At 39.3% G+C, this 20,323-nt stretch overlaps 1 protein-coding gene across 7 annotated transcripts in view; it reads left to right on the forward strand.

The window, feature by feature from the left end:
* LOC136254773 (putative leucine-rich repeat-containing protein DDB_G0290503) overlaps nt 1-20,323 on the forward strand; it is a 118,656-nt gene that overhangs the window by 40,256 nt on the left and 58,077 nt on the right. For all 7 annotated transcript variants that reach the window (XM_066047511.1, XM_066047514.1, XM_066047512.1 and 4 more), the window contains 2 exons: nt 7,118-7,186; nt 7,640-7,714. In XM_066047511.1, the coding sequence (XP_065903583.1) occupies nt 7,118-7,186; nt 7,640-7,714 (144 nt within the window). The remainder of the gene's footprint in view (nt 1-7,117; nt 7,187-7,639; nt 7,715-20,323) is intronic.

Below are 20,323 nucleotides of genomic sequence, written 5' to 3' on the forward strand. Positions count from 1 at the left end.
GCTGAGAGGATAATGGCCCATCTCTGTAAACGGCTGGCTGTCATCTCTGGGATACCTTTCTGAGGATGAAAAATAGTGACAAGTGGTTTATGATCAGTAATCAATTAGAACGTACGACCCAGCAAGTACTGTCTGAACTTCTGGACTCTGAATACAATTCTCAAGGCTTCCATTTGGATTTGTGCATAGTTTTGTTCAGCCGATTTCAGTTTACGTGACGCATATGCCAAAGGCTTATCTTTATCATCTGGGTAAGTATGAAAAATCACTGCTCCTATGCCCATTAGGCTGGCATCACACGCAAGACTGAGAGGTAGTGATGGGTTGTAATGTGCCAGTGCATCAGCTGATGTCAACAAAAGCGTAATTGATTCTCTTGCCTTGGTATGCTCACTGGACTACTGCCACTTTTAGTGTTACTGTAAAAGATTATTAAGACAAGCACAATTGGTTGCTAACCCTGGTATGAATCAATCATAGTAGTTCACCATACCTAGAAAAGATCGAGGTTCTGTGGGCATGGCATGGCGGTAAAAAACATCCTGACCACCTGGTAGACTCCTGTAAGCATTCGAGCGTAAATCGGATGGCTGCAGGTTCGAGGCTACCTAGGTCCAGTCATGGATTTTTTCTCCTTTCTCCAACTTTTCAAACACACCTTAAGTAGCTAAAGTCTTTGAGCAGGCTGTAGGACCAGGTGTCCTACAGACCTTCAGCACTTGTGCTGTAAAGCATTAATAAATAAATAAATAAATAAATTGCTTTGATCTTATCTGGGTGTGGACAAATGCCTGCTTTGTCTAAGACATGGCCCAAGTAAGTTACACTCTCTTGAAAGAAATGATACTTCTCTAGTTTCAGGCGGAGACCAGCAGTATTCAGCTTCTCCATTATAGCCTAAGGTGGCTCAGATGATCCTGTTCAGAGCATCCTGTCACTACTGTGTCATCCAAATAGCAAGCCACTCCTGGTATGTCACCCATAAGTTGCTCAATTAGCTTCTGGAACAGGGCAGGTGCACAACTGAGACCAAAGGGAAGGCGTTTGTATCTTGGTGGGCATTAATAACTGTCAGTTCTGATGATGCCTCCTCCAATGGTACTTGCAGATAAGCTTCAGCCAGGTCTAATTTAGAAAACTTGTACCCACCATTGAGTTTTTGGAAGAGTTCCTCTGTAAGTGGAAATAGGTAGACATCATTCTTCAGGGCTGGATTTAGGGTAACTTTGAAGTCACCACATAATCTAACTTTGCCACCTGGCTTCCTGACAACCACAAAGGGGGTAGCCCAGTCTGAGTGAGAGACTTTCTCTAACACTTGTTGTTTTCTAGTCTGTCCAACTCTGCTCCTACAACTGGTTTTAGAGCAAAAGGTAGTTTTCTCACTTTGCAATATTTAGGCTGATTGCTTTCACAGTGAGTTAAGGTAGCATTAAACGTGGTGCAACATCCAAGTTGTGGTTTGAACAGGGCTTCATTCATTGTGATAATTTCCTGTAAAGTGGTACTGGGTGTGGTAACTGCTGTGACAGTTAGATTAATGCCACGTTGAGTGACATAGATTTTCAGCAGTGAAGATATGGTGGGGTCATCTTGGCATTGAACTGTTGTTTGAAATATCCAATAGGGTGGATAGGTTGACCCTCAAAAGCTCCAACTACTTTTGTTGTAGCCTCCAGTTTGGGTTGATGAAGGTCTGCCCAGGTTTTGTGTTAATGAAGGTGAGTGGAAAAGCTGTGTCTGTCACTAGACAAAGACGTTTATCCAGTGCTGGTAAGTAAACAGTTTGAAACACTGGGGGAATATGTTTGTCGTCACTATTGGCTGTTTGTTGACGGTAATGACTGCTGAGTCCAGTGACTCTGCATGTAACATTACGAAAAGGCAGGTGCTTCTTAAATGTGCTCCTCCACAACTGGCACATGGCTTAGAGGCTGGCGACTGAGAGCTTGGACCCTTAGCATTAGCAGTTCGCTGGCTCTTAGTACAAAAAGAGTTCAAGGGTTTAACAGATTGTGGTTGTTTCCCGGTTACTGCCACTGTGCTAGCGTCCGTCTCCTTCTTGTCGTTGTTGGCACGTTTGAGCGATTCATGTTCGGCCGCTTTGAAGGTGCGAGCTAGCTATAACAACTCTTCTAGTGGCTTCTTGTGATCTTGAGACAACAGTTGCTGGAGTAAGCATTCATTTTGCAGACCCATCACGAACGTCTCGTGGATGTTGTCGGCCAATTGAACTTCTGTCCAATCACAAGTGGCTGCCAGATACCGTAGTTCAGCAATGTACGACTGCCCTTCTTGTTGATTGTAGTTGTAGAACCGATTGCGTTCAGTCAAGACTACCTTTTTGGTGCTGTGTTGTCCATTGAGCTTAGCCTTCAACTGAACAAAAGTGAGTTCTTCTGGCTTCTTAGGGGCACACAAACTGCAGAGTAGTTCGAAAGTAGAGGAATCAATATATGTGCAGAGGGCTGGCCTCAGAGTCATCACCCGTAGCGTAGGGACTAAGTGTGAGCCACTGTTCGAAGTATTTGCTCCACGAATTCCAATCATCCATACTTGAATCGAAAGGGTTAATCGGTGCAGCTGTTTTAATTGGTGGGTTAATTGGTAGAACAATTTTCAGTAAACCAGGTGTGCACCCACAGCCGGCCTTTGGCCGGCTGTGGGCACACACCTGGTTTAAAAAGGAGAAGAATACTAAAAAGAAAAATTACAAAGAAAATATGATGAATTTGAAGGTGCTGAAGGTGCTTACCTCGGTGATTGGTGGGCAGATACAACTCAAATTTGGGATGGGAGGTGCCCTACCCTAATGAATTGCCACAGCAAAATCATCAATAATAGTATGGTTCAGACACTGTTGAGCTACGATACATGAAAAAGGTCTTGGTTCCTGTAAAACAACAAACTGTATAAATACACACTTGACTGTCTGTCATGTGTCAGCACTGGCTGTACTTGGCCACATGACACACTGGTCTGATGTGTGGTAGTACTCTAATAATGCATTTTCTGAGCATTTTTATAGGTTTTTGTTATTAAACCTGTCACTTTTGCAATTGACTTTGTCCCATTCACAAATAAGTTTGTCACTTTTGCAGTAGAATTCGTCACTTTTACAATACTGCAGCTGCAACATGATGGTCTACTATAATGCTATATGAAACAAATTGTTTCTCAGCCTGGCAGTAAACAAAATGACTACTGTCAAGGGGTTTTGTTAAAGTACATAGGATTTGTCGCATTGGTAATTGAATTTGACACACATAAAATTATGTGCCATTGCACTAGAATTCCTCACGTTTGCAGAAAATCTTGTCACAACTAATCAGTGAGCACCTGGCTAACCAAGAACACTATGTGAAGCAGCTACAATGATTGTTGACTAACAAGAACTTGTAGTAATTAGATGTATTCAGCACTCAATTTGTCTACAGCACACATGACAAAGATTCCTATCACTGTAGTTCACTATTGATGGATCAGGTGCACAACCAAATTTTACACCTCTGAAAAAACATTAAAATTAATATCTAGTAATTTGTTTAGAAATGGCTTCATACAGACATGGATGTATGCCATCAATATCTTTATTGAATGAAATTTGCTTGTATTTTGGCCCATAGAACAAACAATCTGTCATGACAAATTTTCTGTAAATGTGACTAATTCTAATGCAATAGCACCTAATTCTACTGCAAGCATGTTGAATTCAATTGCCAAGGCAATGGATTCAATTGCAAAAGCGACAAGTTCTACTGCAAAAGTGACAAAGTCAATTGCAAATGGGGTGAAGTCAATTGCAAAGCTCTATCATTCTGTCAGAGTGCTTACTGAAGACTGTTTGTGCTGCGCTGCTCTTTGAAGTGAAACATCAAGTTTTACAACTGTATTATTACTTCTGGAACAATGAGGAATCAGGCTAGTACACAGGAATTTCAAAAGGGGGGTCCTAAATTGAAGCGGTAGGCGATCCCAGACTTGGGGGTCTACAGCCCCCAGACACTGAGAAAGGTTTAATATTTAATGTCCTGAGAATAGCCTCAAATTGCCTAAATGCAGAAGTGCATGCACTGATTAAATTAGCTTCTCACACATCATTGTGTTGACACAAATTCCTCTCAACATGGGCCCATCGCACACTAATGCATCATTTCTAAGACTCAGGGTCATTCATTTCAGCTGTAAGCTAAACCTTACACTTCACCATTGTCCAAACATGGATGCGGATAACCATAATAAGGTTAATATGAAAATAACTGACAGACTCACACACTTGACACTTTAGAATTCATATCATTGAATGCAACAAGCCAGGCTTACTTGTTATTATAGTTATTGTTATAGTTAACAGTCTATCAGTCACAGTGTCCATCAACTCTGGTGCTCATCATTGCTATTCCGGGTTCTTATTAAAATTACGATTGGAATTAATCGAAATAATAGAAGCAACTCTCAGTGCAGTATGGTCAAGGATGGCTCGATGGATGGCCTTATTAAGATACTGTAAGTAGAATAATAGAAGCCTTAGCGATAGAGAGAAAACCACTCATGCATCATTAAAGGGGTAAGTGGAATTATAGGAAAGCAGAAACGGGAACGGAAAACGGACACGGAAAGCGGGAATGGAAATGTCCAGTGGAAAATTACTAAAGGAGCAGATTACACACACAAGTCATATACCAACACGCAAGTCTACTTACATCACGGGTAAAATCACCTCGCCAAATGCGCTTTCGAAATAACATATGCATGCCATTGGAGCTCGAGTTTACTCATCTCAGGTTTGTCGTGTCTTATTTTTCTAAGGCCTTGCACGTCATGAGCTAGGAAGAGAGTAATATTTAAGTAGTGCAGGTTAATTTGATCCTTGCTGGGTGAGTTACGACTGATAATTGGCATGGGCATGCACAAGGATTTTAAAACAAGTACTTTGAAAATCGACTAATTTACGTAGGCCTACAAGAGATCATTCTTTCTTACTGAAGTGTTGTTTCAGTTGTGATCATGACAATCACTTTCTTGAGTTCAGCCCAAAACCGAGCCCAAAACAACCTGGGTAGCCTATAAAATAACATTTTTCATCGTCTTTCTCCGACAACTTCTGCTCTATGTCCTGAGTAAGTGTTTCATGTTTAATGAATTACCAGAAGCCGAGTTGCAGCCTCTTGTAGCTAATAGTGATGTAAATATAATTAAATTACACAAATTTTAAAGTACAAGCCCGACTTCTTTCCCTGTGGAAGTGGCGGTTACCGATTTTAATGCAATTTTGTGACGTAAAAGTATCCGTCTATTGCCAAATTGCGGAAACATAACTGGATAGCTATTAGCTATATAGTATATAATATCTATGGTGGTTAATTCGTGGAACAAAATTAATTTTCGTGGTTTAGACATCGATCTCTATACAACTTGTACAGGAGCTACAAAAGATTTAAGTTTCATGGATAAAGCGCCCACTAAATCCACGAAAAGAACGAGGTGTTTAAAATATGTTTCGGTGAGAAGTCCAATGCCACAATTCAAGATAACACATTTTCGTTCTTTCCACCAGATCTGGTACAGCAGCAGCCAATCCATTGCAATGTGGTATTATCACCAATGGAAGGGTAATACCATACAAAAGTATTAGCTAGCTACATTAAAGTAATGCTTTGTTTCAAATGAAAGTATGTGACAAGTATTATGAGTAACTATTAGGTTAGAATGTCAAGGAACTGCCTATACAAATTAAGCAGAAAATCTGTTGGCTAGTTGATGTTCAAGTTAAACTGCTCGCTGATATGTCTAATGTGTACATCAGTTAATTTAGCTTTGGCTGTTGCATCTACTCTAATATGAACTGCTGGGTTAAAATCACAAAAGTGGGGCGATATACATGACATCTTCGCATGGTAGTAAACATTTCTCGGCTCTCGACTCAATTGGTGCATTCCTGTGTTAGGGTTTTGGAAAAGCACCTTTTCCTTGTGTTGAAGTATTAAATTATCGGGTGGTGGTGGGTGCTCTATTATATCTTCTCTCTGCATCCATTGCACCTCGATATGTTACCATGCGCAAAGTCAATCTAAAATGGCAATGCAACAGGAGGTGGTTGTTGTGACTGTATATACAGCTGCTGCATTTAGATGAACAGTTGGCATTGCAGCAACAAGATCAAGGTCAGGGGGTGTATACTGGAATCATCGTCAACAGAAATTGTGGCTCACTGGCTCACAAATGGCTCACTGGAATCATCATTAACAGACGATGTTGAGTCCGAAATAACTATTGGGTGTAGAGAAGTCATCTTTTATACCAGGTGCAGCTGCACTCTACCATGCGCACCGGCTGCAGTTGTACTTTACCTTGTGCTCGGCTATACGGTATTATATATACGTAGGTACGTACATTTACTATGGCCTCTATACAGGGCAATATCACATGATGATATATTAAAATGCTGCATGTGTGAGTGAGTAAGAAAGGTCTTACCCATACCCCATATGCTGTAGAACAGATTAGCTATTTCTGACTGAGCCATTGTGTGGGAAGTGTAAATAAAGTAGCTAGCTAACAATTAGCTAACCGTTTAGTACATAGCTAGTGGTGACGTTTTAGGCTAGGGTCACCCTAGTGGACTACAGTACAGGCTTGCAAATGACCAGTTACCTCCATTACTCATTTTTCTGCCGGTGGTTTCCGTTCCCGCTTTCCGTGTCCATTTTCCATTCCCTTTTCTGCTTTCCTATAATTCCACTTACCCTCATTAAAATGGTTTCTATGTACACAGATAACCTCAAAGCGCTATGGTTAATACCTGGAAGCCACATGGGGTTCAGCTGGTAGAAGCCATGGAAGGCGTGTAATGAATGTTAGAACACAGATTACAGTTGAAAAGATTGTTTTTTAGTTTTAAAAAATCCAGTTTAAAATAGAGTCGAACCCCCTCAAATCCCCCCCCCCCCCCCCTCCCCTGGGTATGGGCCTGCATGTGAAACTGAGCTTCTAATCCCATGTTATTAGTATAGTATCTATGGTGTTAGTCATTCAGTAATGAGACTGGTTTCTTGTCAATACGTTTTGGTGGAATAACCCAAACCTTTGTAATTTATTAGTGCTGTATTCTGTGTAGGATCATGGATACCATTTAAGAGAAATTGATAGACTACGTGAAAAGCCATCTGTTGATGATAAACCCTTTGTAAGTATGTATGTAGGTATAATGAAGTATTGTTGGACACTGCAAAACCGATAAATGTGCAATCTGTGAGTGCATACCATAATATTGTACATTTGTATTGCAAAGCTAATTTGCTAACAAAGTCTAAATCCAGTGAATGAGGTACAACTGGAGCTTATTTTGTCTTGTACTGTACTTATTCATCAGATAAATCTACGTACGTAACTGTAAGTACGTATGAGCTTTTCCCCCATATATTCTGGTTTTCCCAAATAAAAACAAGTAGTTAAAGCCTTTTATCTGTTGAAATGTTCTACTTACTCAAAATTGTCCCTTTCATATAAACAAGATAAAATAAGGATCAAATAACTAAGCAGATATCGCTCCTTATTTTATGCTTAATTAAAAGGTAAATTTTGTCCCAATACTGTTAATATACCCATAGCATGCTTTGATACTGTTATTACTATGTAGGATTCAGGATTTGATAGTGTTCCTACAGGAGAGTCAGCTGGTTCAGAAGATACTGACAAGCCACTTGTGCCAAAGGTATGCAATTACATAATTATGTACATACATTAGCCTTGTAATACATGTCTACTGTAGTGATATATATCGCTACAATGGAGTATCTATGGGTGGGTCTAGGTTCTAGGCCCTACCAAAGAACTTTGGTGCCCTACCAAAGAACTTTGGTGCCCTACCAGAGATAACCAAGACACTCTAATTTAACCATTAAACCTGCATAATCCAGAAAACTGGATTTGATAAAACACGAACGAAAAATGCACATATTGTTGCCATTTTACATACATGGTTTTAAACAGGCATATCTTGTGAAGCATTTATCCAATCTCTTAGAAATAGAGATTTTCTTACTTTGGAAGGCCTACCATTTGTAACAGTATACAAACTTTTAACAAACAACAAGGAACTCAAGCGCTATGAAGCATTGAATCAGCTTGTTCATTTCACGCCTGTATCATTAGTGTTCTTGCCGGCCATTTTGTCAATCACGTGACAGCTGTATATCAACAGAATCGCCATCATGTGACAACCAAGATGGCACCAAGAAAATTTTTCTATGATGCAGTATGGTTGAGTTATGGCCTTTGGGGTATCGATATGCAAAGGAAGAAGATGAAGAAATAGTTCTTTTGTACTTTAAAGGCACAGAGTGAAGTTCTGAGATGAAAGGATGCGACGAAGGACAGACCCATTTAAACTGAATTTAATAGTGTGTAATGCGGTATTTGTAGTTTTTAGACAGCTTTAACAGTTCTTGTTTTATATTAGTTTGTTTAAAAGGCTTGCGTGTAAACCATTTTTCTAGAATATGCATTTTCAGTGCATGCGTTTTGTAAAATGGCTGTGGGTTTAAGCGTTAGCAGTCAATATTTTTAAAAAGAAGACAATGGATTCAAAGCTGACAAATGGCATGGTAATCTACTAAGTTACAAAGAAAATTTGTTTTATGTATATGTATGTATCGGTGATACATGACATGGTTCTTAATTTACATTCTGTACTTGCAAATTTTGCTGGAGGGCATATCTTTAATTGGACACCTTAGATTGGCTTAGGTATGCATCTATTAGGCTGGTATAATTTGAGAATAATAGGTGGTTGAAAGAATTGGGGAACATTCTAGAATAATCGGATAAGTTATTAAGACACACGGTAGTGTGTCGTGCGGCCCAAGAAGCCGGCGCGTAACACCTGTGAGTATATTGACAGGAAGAAAGAAAACGCAATTTTCGCACCTGCGTAGCTCTGTACTTCCTTGATGAAACATGACGATTTTTGCTGTGGACATGCCCTCCAACTTCAGCACTCCACATTCCAAATTTGAGCGAAATCGCTTCACGCGTTCCCGAGATATGCGATTTCAAAAATTGGCTCAGTTTCTTCGTTTTTTTCTTCTTATTTTTTCTTTTTCTTGTCGCACACTTACAAAAACTGCTATAAAACTCGAACGCAATACTTGAAATTTGGCACACAGAAGGGGGATATAAAGGCGCATCTTGGTACCAACTTTGGCTGGAATACGATAAACAGGCAAAGAGTTATGAGCGATTATTCACGAAAAATAACACCAATATGTTGTCACGCCTACAGGGTAAACCGTGTATGGGAAGAAGCTGAAAATCGGTGGGTGAATAATAGGTTACCTATTGAACTTCAAACCTTTTGTGGTTTGAAATAAATCGAGCTAAAAAACAGGAAGATACAACGAAAAAACCAACAGTGTGTAACAATTATGCAATTGAGATTAGCTAATAAAAAAATACGACTGCTTGCCACGCCTACCAGATAAACCGCTTGGGGTAATGCTTTGAAAATCGTTGTACAGATGGAGTAATCATCTTAGAAAGGTTCATCAATGGTGTAGAAGAATCAGACTTAAAGCCACGGAGTTATAACACGAAATCCAACTTGGTGCAGCAAGTGCGAGATCGAGATACTCTAATAGAGCAGTCACCCTGAAGAGAATTCAAGAGATCAGCTAGAAACAAGAAACCTGTATAGAGATCAGCTACACACAAGTCACCCTGTAGAGAGATCAGCTAGAAGAAGTTACCTTGTAGGGAGTTCATGCAACTATGGAAAGAGATAGTTCAGCTAGAAGAAATCACCTTGTAGAGTTCAGTTACAAAGAAACCACCATGTAGAGAGTTCAGCTACAAACAAATCGCCCTGTGTAGAGATCAATAAAAGAAGTTACCTTGCAGAGAGTTCAGCTACAAACAAATCTCCCTGTAGAGAGATTAGCTAGAAGTTACCTTGTAGAGAGTTCAGCTACAAAGAAACCATCATGTAGAGAGTTCAGCTACAAACAAATCTCCTGTAGAGAGATCAGCTAGAAGAAGTTACCTTGTAGAGAGTTCAGCTTCAAACAAACCACCCTGTAGAAAGATCAGCTAGAAGAAGTCACCTTGTACAGAGTTCAGTTACAAAGAAACCACCATGTAGAGAGCTCAGCTACAAACTAGTGACCTTGTAGAGACATCAGCTAGAAGAAGTTACCTTGTAGAGAGTTCAGCTACAAAGAAACCATTCTTTAAAGAGCTCAGCTGCAAACAAATCACCTGTACAGAATTCAGCTACAAACAAATCACCCTGTAGAAAGATCAGCTAGAAAAAGTTACCTTGTAGAGAGTTCAGTTACAAAGAAACCACCATGTAGAGAATTCAGCTACAAACTAGTGACACTGTAGAGACATCAGCTAGAAGAAGTTACCTTGTAGAGAGTTCAGCTACAAAGAAACCATTATTTAAAGAGCTCAGCTGCAAACAAATCACCTATACAGAATTCAGCTACAAACAAATCACCATGTAGAGAGATCAGCTAGAAGAAGTTATCTTGTAGATAGTTCAGCTACAAACAAATCTCCCTGTAGAGAGATCAGCTAGAAGAAGTTACCTTGTAGAGAGTTCAGCTACAAACAAATCACCCTGTAGAAAGATCAGCTAAAAGAAGTCACCTTGTAGAAAGTTCAGTTACAAAGAAACCACCATGTAGAGAGTTCAGCTACAAACTAGTGACCTTGTAGAGACATCAGCTAGAAAAGTTACCTTGTAGAGAGTTCAGCTACAAAGAAACCATTCTGTAAAGAGCTCAGCTGCAAACAAATCACCTGTACAGAATTCAGCTACAAACAAATCACCCTGTAGAGAGGTCAGCTAGAAGAAATTACCTTGTAGATAGTTCAGCTACAAACAAGTCACCCTGTAGAAAGATCAGTTAGCTTGTAGAGAGTTCAGCTACAAAGAAACCATTTTGTATAGAGCTTAGCTGCAAACAAATTACCTGTACAGAAGTCAGCTACGAACAAATCTCCCTGTAGAGAGATCAGCTAGAAGAAGTTATCTTGTAGATCGTTCAGCTACAAACAAATCACCCTGTAGAGAGATCAGCTAGAAGAAGTTACCTTGTAGAGAGTTCAGCTACAAAGAAACCACCATGTAGAGAGTTCAGCTGCAAACAAATCACCCTGTATAAAATTCTGCCACAAACAAATTGCCCTGTAGAAAAATCAGTTAGAAGAAGTTACCTTGTAGAGAGTTCAGCTACAAAGAAACCATTCTGTAAAGAGCTCAGCTGCAAACAAATTTCCTGTACAGAATTCAGCTACAAACAAATCACAAGAAGTTACCTTGTAGATTTTTCAGCTACAAACAATTCACCCTGTAGAGAGAGCATCTAGAAGAAATCACCTTGTAGAGTGTTCAGTTACAAAGAAACCACCATGGAGATTTCTGTAATCAATATATGTATTATATATGTGACCTGGTCTGCGAAAAGAGCTCTTATCGCCTTTTCAATTATGTAAACATGGTAACCAATAACTTAGCTTGTGAATAAGATACAAGCCTACAATTAGGTCACTGTACACTCCTAACATAGCACTAGCTGAGGGTGTAATTACAAGATGATAGATTTAGCTGATCAGGAGTTATGATTTGCCAAACGTGGACAATTGGAAAGGCTATAAGAGCTCTTTTCGCAGACCGGGTCACATATATAATTTGTACATTTACTGATAAAATATTTAAAGTACACCTACTTCATCTTTTCTACTTCCTGTGGTAAAGAAAAAAAGATAGGTTAAAAAAGTCCCAAAGCCGGCCATAGGCTGGCTTTGGGATATACAAATACAAAAAGAAATGAAATCTAATCCAAAACAGCCAAGCTGTAAAAATAGTGTGTGGCCCTCAAAAAGGCTATGGTGAAATAAGATGTAAAATCCAAGGTGGCAGCCAAGAAATGGCTGTGATGGTAGGTTAATGGTAAAAATTTTAATAATGACAATTCAGGTGAATTTTGTGCCAAAACCAAGCAGCACAAAAGTTCACCTGAATTGTCGTTATTAAAATTTTTACCATTAACCTACCATCACAGCCATTTCTTGGCCACCACCTTGGATTTCACATCTTTTTTCACCATAGCCTTTTTGAGGGCCACACACTTTTTTTACAGCTTGGCTGTTTTGGATTAGATAGGAATAACTGGTGCAAAATTACAAGTTTTCCTTGTAGTTTGATGCATAATTTTTTTAAGATTGAGATATTCTAACAGAGCAGTCACTTACTCTAATAGAGCAGTCAACTTAGAGCACGTAATTCTAATATAGTAGACACTTATATATAAACCATTATTATAATACACTTTTATCCGGCACAAATTTCAGGGAATAATAGGTAGATAGGGAATAATTTTGAGAATAATAGGTGAACAAAAAAGAATTGCCAGAAAGAATAATCTGAATATTTTGGAGCATAATAGACTTAAGCCTAATTAGGCTACCTTTGACAGTAAGCAGTTATCCTGCACCCTAACAAACCAGATCGTCTAGATATGCCACTGCATTGTTGTTGTGGTGATCATGGATTTGAATATACATCTAAAAAGAAGCAGAAATTCCATCAGGGAACAGCATTACTTCAGGCGAAGGTGTGACAGAAATCTGTCTTTCTACACGAATAATCAAGCATAACTCTCTGTCTATGTTTTACACATACAAAAATTGATACTGAAATTGGTCTTTGGATAACTTTATGTATGTCAAATTTCAGTATAAACAGTGATGTTGAATTTGTGTTTTTGAAAGTGTGTGAAAACAATTAGAAAATGAATGAGAAGAAAACAATGAAAGAAACACTCAAAAATTGGTCATATATATCTCAGGAATGGTATCTCTTGAATTAATTGACTCTTTGTAAATTAAATTAACCACACAGCTTGCTATGGGTTTTTTTACCTTGTTTTGGAACAATACATGCAGTACATTAAAATTAAACGTATTTTGTAATTCACCAACTATTTTGTAGTTCATAAATTATGTTGCTATGCATTGCTAAGAAATAAGCAAAGCACTTTAAACCACAAATTACACACAGAAGTATCTTTTTAACTGTATTATAGTTGTCTATCGTGTTTTTATATGCAACGCCTTATGGCTGTTCTTAATTTTTGCTCACATGTAGAGATACGTTCCCTTTCAACTCAAGAAGATACGCTATTCTGGGTAGTTGGAGTACAATTCCTGTTATGTTGTTTTTCAGTTGTTGTTTTTCAGTTGTTGTATGCCTCTTACAAAATGTACATGTAGACTAGCCCCTAGTTAACTGCTTCACCTGGTTTCAGTTACTAGCCACACCATCTTTAAGTATGCATGACAAAAATAGAAAGTTGAGCTTTATTGCCGTACATAAATGTATCAGTGATGGACATGTACATGCACACATATACACATGCTTTGTAACAATCAACACATATAGCTACTGATAGCCTGTATAGGGATACACATATTATTCTGTCCTTAAGACTGTGACGAGTGAAGTGTGTCTAAGCGAAATCTTACTTGGTAACTGTGGCGTAGTCGGCAAGATTGTATCCTTCATTGAAGTGGCCAATCTCATCAGTGTTCCCGGTCATTGCTGACGTCTCCGGACTAATCTTTGTAACCCGAGGAGAAAAATCTGTTGCACTGTGGAAACCCGTAACAATACCCGGAGAGGTGAAAGTGTGTTGCATATCGAACTGTTTGTTGTTTTCGAACCCGTCTAGAGTCTGATGCCGAAAAGAGAGCGACTGTAGCATTCGGAACAGTCAGCACGGTGAAGTCAATGGCTCAAGGAGAATGTCCTCAGTTGTTACCCTAGAAGTTTGACGGTACCGGAAGTTTTGATGACTGGGTGAGTAATTTTGAGTGTATATCTGAGATCAACGGCTGGAACGAAGGAGATAAGGCCCTTTGACTGAGAGCTCACATGACGGGAAAAGCTCACGTGGAATTTCAGTGTTTTAGTCACGAGATCCAAGGGACTTTTAACCAAGTGAAAGCGGCTTTACGAGACCGTTTTGAACCTTCAAGTAAGCAGGCATATTACAGAATTGAATTTGAGAAGAGGGAGAAACAAGACACTGAAGACTGGGCAGACTACGGAGATGATTTACTTTCACTTGCTAACAAAGCCTTCCCAGGCCTTCAGGAACAAGCAAGAGAGCAGCTGGCGCTGTTGCAGTTTTTCAGGCAGTTACAATCGTCACCAGTTTGTTTTGTTGTAAAGCAATGCAAGCCTAAGTGTATTAAATGCAAGCCTAAGTGTATTAGAGAGGCAGTAGATGTCACTCGTGAATTAGAATCGTATTTACTCATGGGCCCATCGGATTCTCGCCAAGAGGACGAGATTACACCAACAATTAGCAGCCAACCACTTTTTCAGTTACAGAGCTTAGTGCAGAAGCTGCAGCAAGTACAAGAAAGATTGGCTGAACTTGAATCACTGCATCCTCTGTAAAGCTAGATGGCTGGAGATCACCACAGGGTGTGCCATAAACGCAAACAACCAGGCCAATATGCAAGGTTCTGTGCATCAAGTAGACAAAAGCCTAGTGTTAACCAGGAAACAACAAATCAGACATTATCTGTTAACAGTGTCACCAGTTATTACTTACAAGGGTATGTGGGTAATGAATCGATATCGTTCCTAGTAGACACTGGGGTAGGTGTCTCCCTACTAAGTGGGAAAGTGTGGTACAAAATTAAACCCAGCACTGTTAGTCTAGAGCCAAATCAATGTCAAAATATAGTGGGAGTAGATGGACACTCAATACAGGTACGTGGATCTGTGAAAATCCCAGTGACCATAAGTGATTGGACATTTGAGCAGACATTTATTATTGCAGATAAGTCCTTGAAGGAAATAAGTGTGTGTTTGATGTAGCTAAGAGAGAAATTACTTTTGAACATCTTGAACCCTTATCCCTTGTACCCCCAGCCCCTTCATTGACAGCGGCAGTTAGTAACGTTGCACTGGACAAAACAATTACTATTCCTGCAGCCTGTGAAATTGAAACTATGGCACGGTTGCCTTCAGCAGGTGGACCATGGCTAGTAGAAGGGAAGAAACGCAGTGATGTTTTAGTAGCCAGAGCTGTGGTCACCCCACTTAGAAATGATATCCCAACACGAATTGTTAACACTACCACCATGCCTATAACACTCTACCATGGTACAAATGTAGCCACTACAGAACTTATTGAAGAAGTCAGTGTTTGTGGCATAGACGAAATAAGTTCCCCAGATAGGTCTCAACAAGTAGCACATGACAAGAAGAGAATGGATGAAATAACCATACAAGCACCGCTGCCAGCAGAGTTAACAGAGCTACAGAGAGAGAAATTCTTGGCTCTCCTTTCCCACTATGCTAATGTCATGGCAATGGATAATGATGATTTGGGATGCACCAACATTTTGAGCCATAGAATAGAGACCAATGGAGCTAGATCAATCCATCAGCAAGCTAGACGAGCCCCCCTTCCTCACTGAGATCAGGTACAGGAATTGCTTAAAGACATGTTGCGTAAGGAAGTCATCTCACCTTCAACCAGTCCTTGGGCTTCTCCTATAGTATTAGTAAAGAAGAAGGATGCAAGTACAAGATTTTGCGTGGACTATCGCAAAGTAAATGAAGTCACAAGAAAGGACGCATACCCCATTCCCAGAGTGGATGAAACATTAGATATATTAGCAGGATCTGCATGGTTCACAACCCTCGACCTCAAGAGTGGATATTGGCAGGTGGAGGTGGCTGGGGGGGCATCTCGAGAAGACAGCATTTTGTATTCAAGAAGGCTATTTTGAATTAACGTGATACCATTTGGTCTATGCAATGCCCCAGCCACTTTCCAAAGACTAATGAATTCAGTTCTTGCAGGGTACAATGGACCAGTTGCCTTGTGTATATTGATGACATTGTTGTAGGCAGAAATTCTGATGAACACTTGGATACTTTGCATAAGGTTTTGAAACGACTCAAGCAAGCCAACTGTCACCCTGTAGAGAGTTGAGCTGGAAACTGTAGAGAAATCGGCTAGAAACAATTCACCCTGTACAGATCAGCTCAACCCAAATCACCCTGTAGAGAGATCTGGTAGAAACAAGTCACCCTGTAGAGAAATTAGCTAGAAACAATTCACCATGTAATCTTTCTGTAGAGAGATCAGCTAGAAATAAGTTACCCTGTAGACAGTTCAGCTGGAAAGAAGTCACCCTGTAGGCAGTTCAGCTGGAAACAAGCCACCCGTAGATAGATCAGCTAAAAACAAACCACATAGAGAGATTTCAGCTACATTTTGTAGTAATTCAGCTAGAAATAAGCAACCCTGTAGAGAGTTCAGCTACAAACAAACTCAGTAGAGAGATCAGCTAGAAACAAGTTATCCTGCAAAGGGTTCAACAGCTACATTTGAAGTCTCCCTGTAAAGAAGACAGCTAGAAGAAAGTATAACCTTGTAACGAGATAAGTTACATTTCAAATCATCCTGTAGAGAGATCAGCTCAAAGCAAATCACCCTGTAGAGAGATCTGATAGAAACAAATCAGCCTGTAGAGAGTTCAACCAGTAAGAAGTCACCCGTAGAGAAATCAGTTAGAAAAAAATCGCCTGTAGAAAGATCAGCTAGAAACAAGTCACTCTGCAGCGATATTAGCTACATTTCAATCACCCTGTAGAAAGATCAGCTTGAAACAAATCACCCTATAGAAGGATCAGTTAGAAACAAGTCACCCTGTAGAGAGACCAGCAAGAAACAAATCACCGTGTAGAAAGATCAGGTTGAAACAAACCACACTGTAAGTCAGAAACAAGTCACCCTGTAGAAAGATCAGATAGAATGAAGTCTGCACCGTGTAGCACTACCAGAGAACAGTGCCATGAAACACCTATGGATTATCCATGAACAGTAAAATAATCCCCATTCAGTGCCATGAAAATCAATCCATTGATATTTCATTGTAATATCCATGCCATGAAATACTCATGATATTTCATGGTAATTTTATAGCACTGACAAATTATATATTTCATGGCACAAGAAAATTTCATGATTGCAGTGGCCATGAATTGTCAAATTTTCATAGGCAGTGTCCATGAATGTTTATAGGCAGTGCCCTTGAAAACTACATGAAATTTCATGGTTTACCATCACATTTTCATAGGCTTTTCTCTGAGTGTTCAGCTATAAATAAATCACATCAGCTAGAAAAAATCACGCTGTAGAGAGATCAACTAAAAAATCACTCTATAGAGAGATCAGCTGGAAACAAGGCACCCTGTAGAGTGAGGCTGTGGGAGGTCAGCGTGATCAAGTCATCCCATAAGAGCCCAACTACTTTTCAAGTCACCCAGTGGAGAATCCAGCTATGAACAAATCTCTCAGTAGAAAGATCAGCTAGAAATAAATCACCCTGCACGATATTCAGTTAGAAACAAATGCCCCCTGTAGAGAGATCAGTTAGGCAAGTTACCCTGTTACCTGCAAAGAGTCCAACTATTTTTCAAGTCACCCTGCAGAGAGCTCAGTAGAAACAAGCAGCCCTGTAGAGAGATCAGCTATAAATAAATAACCCTGTAGAGAGATCAGCCAGAAACAAATCACCCTGTAGAGAAATCAGCTGGATCGAGTCACCCAGTAGGGTGTTCAACTACATTTCAAGTCACCCTGTAGAGAGTGTAGCTAGAAACAAGTCACCCTGTAGAAAGATCAGTTTGAAACAAGTCACCCTGTAGAAAGTTCAGCTGGAAACAAGTCACCCTGTAGAAAGAACAGCTAGAAACAATTCACCCTGTAGAGATCAGCTAGAAACAAATCACCCTGTAGAGAGATCAGCTAGAAACAAGTCACCCTGTAAAGAGATCAACTGGAAACTGGAGAGAATTCAGCTACGTTTTGTAGAGTGTTTCAGCTATAAATAAGCCACCATGTGGTGAGTTCAATTACAAACCATTCACCATGTAGTCAAAGAGTACAGTTACATTATGAGACTCCCTGTAGAAAAGAACTACATACACATTTCCCTGTAGCTGCAAATAATTTGAGGTGGCACTGAACCGATTAAGTCCAGCCGCACAAAACAATTTGTTTCAACCCACGTGCTTAATGAGGTATTTTATGGTGGCCCAAAACTTCGCTAGTGTACAACTTAATCTACGTCTTAAAAGCTGTTGTGATAGCCTATGATGCTTTAGTTTAGCAAACAAAGTTTCATGAAATAACACGCCTTCATTTTTGCCTATAAAACTCTAAAGTTTTAACCCGATTTTTTAAATAACTTGGCCAATGAACAACCTAGCGCTAAGCCACTTTGGTTCAACCATTTCTCACCTTTTAGAACAATTCTACGTTTTCCTTTTCACTGATAACAACATGGAAACTAGTGAAAACGCACGCCTGTGGGCTACAACATTGGCTAACAACTCCATCAAACCCAAATCGCAAAAATTCGAAGCGTACTATTGTAGAGTATCACTTACCCAATACCTATACCAAATTTTGATGGTCTGTGGTGCATAATTTTGAAGTTATTTAGCAAGAAAGGAGACGGTGTGGCAAATCAGGATGCGGTACATATAACAGTAATCACGCTATGGCAGCTGGTGCCGTTCGCCGGTGAATTAACCAGAGTTGTGACAAGCTAATACTTTTATAGCGTGAATAATGTTAGTTGTATCAACAAAAGTAGCTGGGAGGTCTGACAGGGCTTGTTCTGTTAGTCAACTGAGATGCTTTGCTATGGTCTATGAATTTCCACGTTTGTTCGCACATTACCACAAACATGCTGTACAATTAATTTTGTGCGGCTGCCCTTAATCGGTTCAGCGCCACCTTAACCTGTGCGACTTATTTTTATGCTCAATCAACAAATTTAAAAGTTATTGCCTAAAGTACATGTAGCTAAACAAATCATTAAAATCTTCTTCATAATAATCTTCTCTCTAGATCTGTGGTAAAGAAAAAGACAAGGTAAAAGAAATACCTAAAGCTGGCCATAGGCTGGCTTTAGGTATGAAATTACAAAAAGAAGTGATATCTAATCAAAAGCAGCCAAGCTGTAAAAAAAGGTTGCGGCCTCCAAAAAATCCAGGGTGAAAAAGATGTGAAATCCAAGGTGGCAGCCAAAAATTGGCTGTGATGGTAGGTTAATGGCAAAAATTTTAATAACTACAATTCAGGTGAATTTGGTGCCGAATCCTAGTGGAGGAGGCAACACAAATTCACATGAATTGTCGTTGTTAAATTTTTTGCCATCAACCTACCATCACAGCCATTTCTTGGCCGCCACCTTGGATTTCACATCTTTTTTCAACATGGCTTTTTTGGAGACTGCACTCTTTTTTTACAGCTTGGCTGTTCTTGATTAGATACAATTAAGCTCATTTGTAAAATTTTGCATTATGCTTACCATTATCATTCAGCTGTATTGCAACTATAATATATTATAGCTATTGGTGCTGATTGTATTTAAAATCTGGTTGCATAGAGGAATCCATGTATCAAGATCTATATCTGCTAGAAGTGGGAATTCCAATTGAAATACTGGCACTTGCAAATATCATTGAATTCCTCTGTACATACATCTCAGCTTTCATAAGTATCTGCATCTAGTGAAATTAACTGGCAACAAGGAGTTGGGTTAGGGTTAAGTAGTACCACTATACTACACCACACGAATATGTCATACGTAGTTATGAATTGTGACTACTTATACAGTACGTATGTACCTACATATGTACATAGTTGTTTATGTATTTCATAGCCTAAATCATGCTAGTCAGCAATTAGAGTTGAGTGATATTTAATTTGTGACATGCAATTATTGTATGAGCTACATAATCAATATTTAATGTGATTATTGCAATATTGCATGTGAAAATTGAAACACTACCACATAGTTTGAAAAATCTACAATGTCAATATGAGTGCTTGTTTTCACTGAAAATTAGTTTACAAACACAAATGCAGACATTGTTAGCAATAGCATGCATGAATTATAATTATCATATATGACACCCAGAATAGACCCAAAATAGATAATAAGTATGATAAAATTGCCTATGCAATAATACTAAATACATGTGATAATTATATTGCAGACATTAATGTTCAGTTCCAGTTACATTGTACCCTCACCTTGTTCAGATATTGTGCTCCTTCTTGCTCTTGTTGTGTTGACTCCTGCAATCACTTGATTGAGGAGGTTTGGTAAGTGCAGGGAGTCTCGTTGCCATGGTAGGTAGCATTAGAAGTTTGAGGGGGCCCAAAGTAGGAACATTAGATATTTGCTTCATTTAATTTAATTTGTTGATGCT

Source organism: Dysidea avara, chromosome 4, assembly GCF_963678975.1.
Source record: "Dysidea avara chromosome 4, odDysAvar1.4, whole genome shotgun sequence".
Taxonomy (NCBI): domain Eukaryota; kingdom Metazoa; phylum Porifera; class Demospongiae; order Dictyoceratida; family Dysideidae; genus Dysidea; species Dysidea avara.